Source organism: Sardina pilchardus, chromosome 12, assembly GCF_963854185.1.
Source record: "Sardina pilchardus chromosome 12, fSarPil1.1, whole genome shotgun sequence".
Lineage (NCBI taxonomy): Eukaryota > Metazoa > Chordata > Actinopteri > Clupeiformes > Clupeidae > Sardina > Sardina pilchardus.
The window spans coordinates 14,557,832-14,569,600 of record NC_085005.1 but is presented as its reverse complement, the minus strand read 5'-3'; the positions used below and the strand labels follow the sequence as shown (position 1 = coordinate 14,569,600).

General features: G+C 48.0%; 1 protein-coding gene across 2 annotated transcripts in view; it reads right to left on the bottom strand.

Annotated features, from left to right (window-relative positions):
- Positions 1–1,963: 1,963 nt before the first annotated feature.
- LOC134098492 (pleckstrin homology domain-containing family G member 1) overlaps positions 1,964–11,769 on the bottom strand; it is a 51,040-nt gene continuing 41,234 nt past the window's right edge. For both annotated transcript variants that reach the window (XM_062551545.1, XM_062551544.1), the window contains exons 11-17: positions 10,802–10,835; positions 10,370–10,504; positions 10,114–10,136; positions 9,660–9,845; positions 9,371–9,484; positions 6,485–9,083; positions 1,964–6,164 (exon numbers count right to left, since the gene is read on the bottom strand). In XM_062551545.1, the coding sequence (XP_062407529.1) occupies positions 5,113–6,164; positions 6,485–9,083; positions 9,371–9,484; positions 9,660–9,845; positions 10,114–10,136; positions 10,370–10,504; positions 10,802–10,835 (4,143 nt within the window). In that variant the 3' untranslated portion in view covers positions 1,964–5,112. The remainder of the gene's footprint in view (positions 6,165–6,484; positions 9,084–9,370; positions 9,485–9,659; positions 9,846–10,113; positions 10,137–10,369; positions 10,505–10,801; positions 10,836–11,769) is intronic.

Sequence of the window (11,769 nt, the reverse complement as noted above, 5' to 3'; positions counted from 1 at the left end):
GTTAAAATACAAGTAATTAGTAATTAGAAAATACAAAAATACCCCCACAATAATCATGGTATACCAACTTTTAAAATAAACTACTAGAAATACAATTTTTTATTGGCGGACAGAGGCCTAAATTCTTTACTTTGGGCTGAAGTAGCCTGGTCCTACCATACTCTCGTACATTCATAATGTACAGAGAGTCTGGACACTTTCCATTGCCAAGCATGAATTTCCTTGAATGCGGATACTCTGGCCAGAACCTCTCAGATCTGCCATAACCAATCGATAAACGTTTGGTCATGAGGTGACATGCTCAAACTAGCTACCTCAACGTCATCGTTCTCAGCTACTCCCTCTGTTCGCTGATTGGACATGCTCATTTTTGTCTTGAGAAAACCTGTGAATATACCGCAGACCCAGACTACGTAGTGGAGTGAAATGAAAACTGAACTGAAGTACATAGGAAGGCGGAGCCAGGCTACACATGAAGTAGATCTACAGTAGTAAAAAAATGTAATCAGCATCCTATATCAATATAAGCGATGATTGAACTGACAACAAGCAGGCTTTGCAACAGTGGAATCAACTCTGACGAAGCAAACTACCCACCATCATTTTCCGTATTCAATGAAAGTAGTACAACAGATTGAACAGGTTAGCCTTTTTTAATTGAAATGCATTTCCCTTTTTGTGCTATAAATGCATGCCTTTTGCCTTCATACATGACTTGCAACACGGGGACAAATAAAGTAACATCCTGTAAGGTGTCTCAATATACAGAATTAATTAACTGGGAGGTGAAAACTCGAGACTGTTTCGCATTGGGGAGGTTTTTGCCTCAGGCTCCTCCATTATTTCTGCAAATCAGGACACCTTGGTTGATACCTTACATAAATCCTCATGTCATGGGGTTCATGTCCTAAAGATTCTGACCTTTGGCTCCCAGACTATGATAAGCATAGCATATTGTCATGGTTATACTAGGTAAGAGGCTATATTTAACTGTGTGATGAATTGTTGGCTAATTTGAGGGGGGAAATGATGAGATTTTTGTTAAGTATTTAAGTATTTTAAATACTCTAAATACAACCCCTCAAAGTATTTTGTTACAAAGTACATTTGATTTTTTCCAATCCTGCAAAATACAAATTACAAAATGCACTTAAGTAATTAAATACGTATTTAAAATACATATAATTGAAATACTGCCCATGTCTGTCAACGGGTAACCTCACTAACCGCCACCACCAATGTGCAGCATCCACCTGGGAGATGCACGGCAGCCATTATACGACGAAACACTCAAAAACACCACACCATCTTGAGATGGAGAATTCCCGAGAATGAATGAACTGATAAAAGGCCATTACATCTTTAACTACTGCATCTGCTCTGCCCACCACCAACCGCCACACACACACATTTGCAAACTGGTATTGAATGGGTTTTTCTGTAGTGTTCATTATTACTTTATGTCCTAAACGGGCTATTTTCTCTCTGAAATATAATCCCAGTGAAAACTAAACCATGTTGGGACGTGGCTAATTTTCTCAGTTTGGGGCCCTAAATTAACCTGACCATGCCCACCTAGAGTGAATAGGTGGATTCGACTTGAAGTAGACATCTGCAGCCGTCTTAAGATGACTGCATAAGGTGATTTCTGAGATTCTGATTGTGCATACGTCATGGTTGAAAACATGAAAACATCAGAATCAAATCCCCTATAATGAGTTTGTATTTAACCAGGCTTCTGTCAAAAATGAGATGGTGAGTGAATGCCCTTCACATATAGTATGTTCATTCAATCATTTTGCTTAAAAACTCGCTAAATACCACTCTCGTCCTGGTCTGAAATATTGATTTGTAGGTGAAAACCTATAAGAGCCTGATACAATGCTCATTTAAAACAAAAGTAGTCAGACGGATTTAGAGGCTTTTGCATCTGAACTCTTCAAATTCAAGTAAAACAGTGATGTAATTTTAAGTCAGCTTTTATTTATTGCCTCAAATACATTTCTTTCTTGAGCAATGACAACTAGGCAGTTAAAAAAGTACAGTACATTTCATTTAAACTTTAAATCTTTTGCGGAGCAAACCTAGAGCATGACACCAACAATCCTAAAATGTACATCTTTACAAAATGTTAACAAAACGATAAATGATAAAATGATAAAAATGAAAAAAGTGCAAAAGAGGTGATTTAAACCAAGGATAACAGTCCCCACCTGTGAAACTCAAACAAAATGTACATATGAAAACAACCATGAGAAATAAACATACTTCATATCATATTCCAATGTGTTTGGCATATTTACATTGATATTAACAGTAGGCCATGACATTGCTATTATTTAAAAATGTATTATTTCATAATGGTAAAAAAAAAAAGAAATAAAAACAAATCTTTAACAGTGCTTAAAGAACAAAAGGTAAAATTCACAGTCAACACATGAACCAAATTTGTCACACTACTGAAGAGGAAAACTATTAAATAAATATTTGTCGGTATTATTTATTTTTAATTTACAAACGTGGGTTATGGATTCTATTCCAGGGCACCGGGCTTTTTTTTCACGTAAATAAATACATTTTCAATTTATTAAAACTAAACTGTGGGACATTATGTCGTGTGTATCAAACCAGAAGTGACCAGATTGTGTGAACATCCTTAGAAAAGAATTGCAGTGTACAGCTACATGATTTTGGAGATGAAAACAGTCAATGTGTGACTTAACTTTAAACAAAAGTTGACCTTTACATTTAGTGTGTGTAGGGCTGTGACACAGTGCCACCAAAATACAAGCCACGTCTGGAGTCTGAAGCCAGCCAGACCACCACAAACTACACCATGTGAATAAGGGTGCATTGCATGCATGTGTGTGTGTGTGTGGGTTTGAAAGAACATTAAGAAAGTGACCACTGAGTGTTTTGGTTGGAGTTGTGTCAACAGGAGGTTGGTGATCAGCAACTTTAACAATGGTGTGACTGTTGGAAGGGGAGGGGACTGTTACAGGAACAGATCCAAAACAACAACACAACAACATCAACATCAACAACAACGGAAAAAGCCGCAGCAGACGATGCATCAGAAAACATCTGACGACGTAAACCTTCATCCAACCTACTCCATCCTCCTGGTCCCTCAGGAAGGCTAACACTTAAGAGGAAAGTAGAACGCTTTAACAAGTACTGCCTTGGAGAGCGTATAGGCCTACTCCAGTCAAACTACGCACAATTTGGAGCAACCTAAAAAAATATTGCTATCTAGATCACAAAGTTTAAAATAGATGGCGACTATTTAGTTCACGGGTATCTGTAAAGTGTTACAAGGGTAACCCCCTCCTAACTGCACAAAGACGCTTCAGGCGTGAAGGCGAGGCTGCGGAGATGGTCTAAAAGACTGCGTCTTTTTGCGATAAAAACTGCCCTACTACTGCCCAACTCTACCCTAAAATGAGCAAGACTAAGAGCAGACACAGGCTGATAAAACTGACGCACTACAATGGCGCAGAGACCCAGTCCGTTTGTTTTCTGTGTTTAGTTTTTAAGTTTTTTCAGGTTTTTTTTTTTGTTAATAAGCTGACCTGACTGTTCTTTATGCCATAGGTGGATGCACACGTTTGCACAAAGTCTACTGTTGTACATTAAGAGGTAAGAGTCACCTTTGTCAAATATTCCTACTCAAGTCGATTCTATGAGGGGGGGGATCTTCAGTCACTTAAATAGGAGCGCTAAAATCTTTGTTTAAAACTTCAGCTGATAAATAGTGTGCTATATAGCCTAGCCCCAAAGAGGCGTTAAAATGATCCTGTCACAAAAGGCATTTTTGTTTAAGGATTGCATCTGATAGAGTACCAAGTCTAGCTTGGCTTACAACATGAGATCTAATATAGCATCTATGTACAGGCCATTGAGTGAATTAAAACTACAGCTTAAAACTGCTTTTTTAAGCCTCGTCCCTTTAAAACCACGCGTGTATCACTTACACCGACTTCTAGACCAGGTAGGATTCACTGGCTTAGGTGCCCTTGCAAATGTCTGACAAATGATACAAAGTCTTAAGAGTCCAAGTCCAAGTGTCTCAATCTTTGATACGTTTTGTTTGCAATGAAATATGCAACTGAAATAGCAGATCCCGTCCTTAAATATACATCTTTCTTTTTGTGTGTTTGTGTGTGTGTGTGTGTTTGTGTGTGTGTGTGTGTGTGTGTGTGTGTGTGTGTGTGTGTGTGTGTGTGTGTGTGTGTGTGTGTGTGTGTGTGTGTGTGTGTGTGTGTGTGTGTGTGTGTGTGTGTGCATATGTGTGAGTGTGTGTGGCGTAGAGAGTGAGAACTTCTTGTGAGGATGTCTCAAATTAAGATACTGTGAGAAAGTAAACAGTTAAATAAAAGACACAACAAATACATATTTTACACACACAAACACAAACAGAAAGCTGATAATTAGCAGATATTATATCCTAATACTTGCATTGCATAAGCAAAATTTGGGTTTGAGTGTGTCTAAAAGATATACCGTGTCGTGTCTCATCCAGATAACCGAAGGCTGAGTGTCAAGGTGTCTGTGTGCCATCAGTCGTGTGTTATATTTGAGGTGCAATGTCGTGTATTTGGCCTGAAATATGCAGTTTGGTTTTTATTTTGTAGTTTATATATTGTGTCTTGTGTCGCATTCCCATGTGTCTTAGCTAGCATGTGGACACTAGATTGTCCAAACACCTTTGCTATAAGTATATTCCTCTGGAAAACGCGGTATGTGGCGCCAGTGTACTACCACCACATGTGTAAGTAAAGTGAGTATTTTTGGATGTTCTCTAGTAGTGTCTTGTGTAATTTGTGCTGCTCTGTCCCCAATATCTTTCCTAAGTGTGTGTGTGTGTGTGTGTGTGTGTGTGTGTGTGTGTGTGTGTGTGCGTATGTGTATGTGTATATTTGCGAGTGTGTGTGTATTTGTGTGTGTGTGTATTTGTGTGTGTGTGTGTGTGTGTGTGTGTGTGTGTGTGTGTGTGTGTGTGTGTGTGTGTGTGTGTGTGTGTGTGTGTGTAGCCCATATACAGTATGCCCCTATAGCAGTTCTGCTCTTGGGTGGCATGGTGGCTGTAGTGCGTTGGGAAGAGCGCCCCCCTCAGGCGAAACTGCTGGAGCTGAGACACTGGAACTTCTCGCGGAGGGACTGGACAATGTTCTGCTGAGCCAGGCTCTGCTCGTGGGCCTCCGCGTCGCTCCACATGTAGTCGTTCAGGTGGTCTCGGCCCATCTCGCCGCCGCCGCCGCCGGGGGTTCCGTGTCTCTTGACCGGGCTGCAGGGCAGACTCTTGGCCAGCGACGGGCGCCTGCAGACGTCCCGCCTCTCCGCCTCGCTCTCGTCCTCCGAGCGGATCTCCACGTAGTCGTCTTCGTCGTCGTCGCCGCCGTTGTCGCGGAAGTTGGCCAGGTAGTTCTGCGTGGCGGTGACCGTCCCCAGCGGCTGCTGCCCGCGGCTCAGCACCAGCACCTGCTGCGAGTCGCACAGGGTGAGGTCGGAGGTCGTCGTCGGGGGGCACTCGGGCAAGCTGTGCTGCCGCGGGCCGAGACCCCGCCCGTTCGCCGCTTGACCTCCACGCGACCCCGCCACCTCCTGCTTGCCGTTGGCGGCGCCGCTGGTCTTCTCGGGAGGCGGCTCGGCCAACGAGGACGAGGACTGGCAGCGGGTGTAGGGCGGGTCTTTGAGGGCGCGCGCGGCGGCGGCCGTGGTCAGGCCCAGCGTGGCGTAGATGTGCTCGTCCTCGTCGTCCTCCTCCTCCTCCTTGGTGGGCGTGGACACGCACGTGCTCCAGCGCTGATTGGGCGGGCTGGACGGAGAGGCCGGCAGGTTCTTGAGCGCCGGGACCGAGCTGGCCTGCGCCATCTTCTTCTGAGGGGTGGACGTGTGCACCTGCTGCAGCTCCGACCGCTGCTGCTCCGGGATCTCGCGGGTCCAGGACAGGAAGTCGGCCAGCTCGCCGTTGCTGTAGGTGCAGCTCAGCCAGGCGCCCTCCAGGGTGGCGCTCTCGGGCAGGGAGGGCGAGGAGGCCAGGCGCGGCGCGTGGGGCACGGACAGTCGCCCCCCTGGCAGGGCCCTCTGAGAGCCCGATGCTCCCGGGGCCTCTTTAAACATGACCTGGTCGTACAGAGTGGAGTACTCTGCGATCCTCGCTCCTGCAACAGAGACAAAGAGAGTCAAGTCAGGTCACATTTAAATAACTGTAGCAGGTATTTAAAAATAACAGGAGTTATACCAGTGCTTTCTGAATCCAAGTAAAAGTTAATCAATTTGAGATCAAAATAATTGTGAATACGATAATAGAATAAGAGATTAAATGAATAGGATATAAAACATTAAACATGAATAAAACCAAAAGATATAATCAATAAAAGTAAAGAAACTTCCTGTTTCTAGCTCCTGTCCTACCTACAGTATCTACTTCCTGTTTCTAGCTCATGTCCTTCCTATCTACTTCCTGTTTCTAGCCCCTCACCTATAGCAGCTCCGCCCTGCTTCTTCTCCTCCAAGATGGCCGCCAGGTCCTTGGGCTTGGAGCGCGAGGTGCTGGGGCTGGCGCTGGCGCGCATGCAGCTGGGCTCCACGTCCATGCTCTTCATCTTCAGCAGCTGGTTGGCCCTCTTGATCTTCTGGCTGTACTGGCGCGCCATCAGGAACACGCGGTTCTTGCCCTTGTCCTCCAGGTCCCCCAGGAGCTGGTCGCTGGCCTCCCCGAGCAGCATGTCCGGGGGGAACAGCGTCCCCTCCAGCCCCGGGAAGAGGGTGTGGAGGTCCCGCTGCATGGTGTCCCGTGTCGGCGCGCCGCCAACCCCTGATGCCATGGGGGTGCACAGGTCGCCCAGCTCGTCCTCGTCGTCCATCCGGAAGCTTCCGCTGCTCAGGCGGGCGAGCTTGTTGCGGATGCTCTTGACGGTGCCGACCGGAGGGGGCTCGGGGATGACTGCGGTGACGTTGATGGAGGGGATGGGTGCTGTTAGGGAAGGGTGAGGCTGGGTTGGGGAGGGTGTTGTTGGGGGACGGTGAGGCTGGGTTGGGGAGGGTGTTGTTGGGGGAGGGTGAGGCTGGCATGGGGAGGGTGTTGTTGGGGGAGGGTGAGGCTGGGTTGGCGGGGTTGTTGGCCGAGTTTGAGCTTGAGCTTGAGTAGGTTTTGGTGGGATAGGATGCACTACCTTGGCTGGTGCTGTTTTTGTTGTCGTTGTAGTTGTTGATGTTGTTGGTGCTGTCGGGGCGATTTGGTGAGTTTGGCCGATTGTTGTTGGTGTAACGTGACTCGTTTGGGCTGTCGTTGTCGTTGTTGTTGTCGGGGTTACTTGGTGAGTTTTGGTCGCAGCTGCTGCTGCTGCTGCTGCTGCTGGGGGAGCCTGATGAGTCTGGGTCGGAGTCTGAATCAGCGGAGGTTTGGGCGGAAGCGCCTGACTCTGGATGGGCTTGGGAGGGAGTGGCTGTTGGGTCTGGGCAGGGGGCGGAGTCTGCTTCTGCTTCGGAGGGAGGGGCTGGACGGGCTCGGAACATTTGGGGAGCGGCTGAGATGTGCAGGACTTCAGCGGGGGCGCTCTGGTGCTGTTCTTGGGGGGGTTGGGCGCGGCGCAGGGGTCGGGTTTCTTCGGGGGCGCTGCGGAAGGTGAAGGGGCACCAGCAGGGGTCAGAGACGGAGGCTCGTCCACCTCGAAGGAGTACTCCCTTCGCAGCTCAGGGATCTTCAGGCTGGGGATCTTGAAGGTGCAGGGCGGACTCATGGAGCGCGTCAGGGGAGTGGAGCCGGCGTTGCCGCCTTTGGGGTTGGCCTTGGACAGCGGCTTCTTCTGGGGCGAGGACGTGGCCGAGCGGCACTTGGCGGCCGAGTCGTGCGCCGACACCGGGAACGCGGCGGGCAGCTTGTCGGCCTTGCGCTCGTTGTTGCGGATGTAGTTCTCCAGGTCGTTCCAGATGGCGTCCACCTGCTCCGACATCTGGTCGGACGCCGCGCTGGGACGCCTCTGCTGCTGCTTCTGCTGCTGCTGCTGTCGACCGCTCTTCTCCGAGGTTGCCGTGGACGACAAAGAGGGGCCTGTTTCCGCTAGGACGGATGACGAGGACGTGCTGATATGCGAGCGGTCGTCGTCCGTCAGTCGCAGGAGGCTCTCCTCGGAGGCGGACACGCCCAGCCCGAAGCTCTCGTCGATGGAGAGGTCCGTGGCGGAGCTGAGGATCGCGCTGTCGTGTCCGAGCATCGAGTCCGCTTCCGCTTCCGCTTTCGGTCCTCGGGAAGGCAGAGGAGGCACGATGAACGTGATTGTATCATAGATCCCCTCTTCCTCGACTATCTTCAGCTCGCACGAGTCCGCAGGTGCCCCCTCCTTGGTGGAGGACCGATTATTCTCGGACGGCAACGTTCCACTGGGCTCTACCACAGCGGGGTTCGACCCGCCTTTGACCAGTGGCGCCCCCGAGGGGGCCGGCTTGTTACTGCCACCGCCGGCGTCCGACTCCCTTCGCACGAGCCCCATGGCCTGCAGCTCCTCCAAGCTGATGTTGTCGTAGACGTTCTCGATGTCGTCGATGGTCAGCTGCTCGGCCGACGACGAGCCCGAGATCTCGTTGCTGGAGGATTCGCCGTGGCTGCTGTGCTGATGCTCGTCCTCCTGGCCACCACCGCCGCGGGGTTTGCCGTTCGCCTCGCTCCCGTGCTCGCCCACGCTGCTGGCCCTCCGCAGCACGCTCCTGCCCCCTCTGGCCGGGAGGTCCAAGTGCAGCGTCGCCGCGGCCGACGACGACGACATCGTCGACGTCGCGGTCGTCTGCTCCACGTGCCAGCTGCAGGGTCGCCCGGGGCGACCGCCGGACGACGACTCGTTGGACTCGCGGTCGCTCTCCTGCTCGCAGCCCGTCTCCGGGGGCATGAACATCTGGTAGATGTCCTCGTCGTCGTCCACCTGCATGGTCTGCTGGCGCGTGGGGAACATGGCGCGGCGGACCCGGTGGTCGGCCCAGATGTTGGGCATCCCCACGTGGGCATCGCCGGGCGACTCGGGGGGACTGGTCACCCGCAGGGAGGGCGCGTGGCTCGGGTCCATCTGGAGAGACTCTTTAGCCGTCTGAGGAGGGCAAGGGAGGTATTTCAAATCACTGAAAATACTGTTGCCAGTTACATCCATTTCATTTGTATACCCTTGTAAAGTTTTATAACATCTTCACATTGTCTTGTGTTGTTTACTTCTTCATAATACTACTGCTTTATTAAACCTGTAGGTGAAAAGTCATGAATGATACTAATGTCAAAGATTTATTTAAGAGTTACGTGTGTGTGTGTGTGTGTGTGTGTGTGTAGGTGTGTGTGTGTGTGTGTGTGTGTGTGCGCGTACTAGTGTGTGTGAGACCCTACCTGCAGGTCTGAATGGTTGTGGTCTCTGAGACGGTCGATGCAATCCACAGACACTTGAGGATTCAGCCGTTTTCGGCTACTCTTGCCTGGTACTTTCAGCCTCTTCCCCGGGCCCTGCACACAAACAGGACAAGATCAGTCTTGGGTGTGCTAGTGTTAGATCAGTCTTGGGTATGCTAGTGTCCGAGCCCAATGTTTTTGTGACCACAAGGACTACACTACAGGAATAACAATTTTGCGTTGACAGACTTATCGGCTATCTCGGGTCAAAGGTCATTCTGAGACTCACCATTCCACTTTCATCCTCGTCATCAGCATCCTGCTGGTGAGGTCCCTCTGCATCCTCTCTGTCACTCAGGTCACCATGGTCACACGGGTCCAAAGACTCGTGTGATTGGCTGACCAGGCTACGAGACCGACCAATGGAGCCCAGATGCATCACAGGAGTGAGCAAAGTAGCGCCTAAACTGGAGCGCTGATTGGTGGATACACAGGAGAGAAACAAAGGCATTACGACTCATAATAAAGTGACCAGCAAAACTTAAGCTTAAAATGCGCAAGTGTGTGTGCATGTGTGGCAATTTAAATTCTTAAACATCTCGCCTGTTGTAACTGCCATCATTAATGCAGCAGAGGACATGTGTGGGTGTGTGTGTGTGTGTGTGTGTGTGTGAGAAGGAGTCTGCGTCTCTCTGTGTGTGTGTGTGTGTGTGTGTGTGTGTGTGTTTGTGTGTTCTACATACCTTTTGTATATCTGGACTGGCCACTATAAAACATCACAGAGACAAGAGCAACAGAGAGAAAACATTAATCATTTCAACCTCATTTTCATCCGTATGTAAGGTTGCTGATTGCTTGGCTGGCTAAATCAACTTAATTACGGCACTGAATTTCACAATAAAGCCAACACGCACAGCCTTATGTCAACAGCGGAAGTCCCCCGTAACCACATCAAAACACACCGACAACCCATACCTACACCCACACCCTCGCACATACCAGTTTGTTTAGAGTTCTTCAGCAGTTTGGACAAAGGTTCTGATTTCCTACGGACCCGACGGGGGGAGGGTCCTTCTTTGGGATGGGCGGACATTTTGTTCTCTCCATCAGGACTGTAGTGGAAGCCTGGGTGATCTGCACCAACAAACAGTGCGCAACAAAGGATTACTTTAAAATGGGCCGCAAGATTATTCTCATAAAATAAAAGATAAAAAGTAAATTTTCATACATATAAATATTTATACACATACTATTTCTACCTGTACTCCTTTGACTTACACATATAGACTTAAATAATCATTACAGTAATGATTTTTAAGATATAAATGTAACAGGTATATCTTTATACTACCACTACTATTACCATTAATATAATATATAGCTTTGGATAAATCTACTGATAGCTCCATCAGTGAAAGCAAGTGGACTTACGAGCTGCATCCATCTCTAGAATGGCTTGCTTGGCCTGGAAGGAAAGTATACAACAAAGTATGAGACATCACTATGACATTTAAATCCATCACTGTCCATCACAAGATGTTTACTGATCAGTGTAAAAGGTGTGTGTGTGTGTGTGTGTGTGTGTGTGTGTGTGTGTGTGTGTGTGTGTGTGTGTGTGTGTGTGTACCTATTCACTCAGAAATGCACTTATGCATGGCCTGGATTGAGTCTGCACTAAACCCATCCCACCACTAGAGGGAGACTATCAGCAAAGCCACAGAGAGAGGTGCAGAAACAGACTCCGTGAATCAGATCAGCAACAACTAGCAAAGTAAATTCTGTATGTTTTTTTTTTTTTTTTTTTTAAATACTATTATGCTGTCTAAACGTAAGGTGGGCAGATATGATTTGGGCTTTTCATGAAAACTCAGATTTAGATCAAAATCGCCCATGGTTCTTTACAAATGTATAGAACACACATTTTGATGTAATATATATTTACAGGGTTCCAACCCATATTTACCCAGTCATGTCAAAACTTTCCACTATGTTTCAATGACCTTTCACAACCTATACGTACACACAATTGCAGAAACTACTTTTCCGAAATTCCAGTGAATTTACTAAATTTCAGGGTTTCCTGGCCTTGAAGTTGGCTAGTAATTGTAAAATTCCATGACTTTCCCGAGATTCCACTGACCGTGGGAAATCTGTATGTTTAATATACAGTACATTGTTATGTAGGTATATTCCGTGATATACCTTTGGCTCAGCAAGACAAGGCGTCTCCTGATTATGTGTTTTCATTATTCAAGTGCAGGGCTTGAAAGAGCCTTTGTTTTCCCGACCTTGGTGATGCAAGTGAGCGAACCCCAACCAGGCGAAAGTTGTAAATCTCGATCAGATAACGATGTGTTTTATGTTGTGTACAACAGAGGAAGAAAGAAGCCGGCAGATTA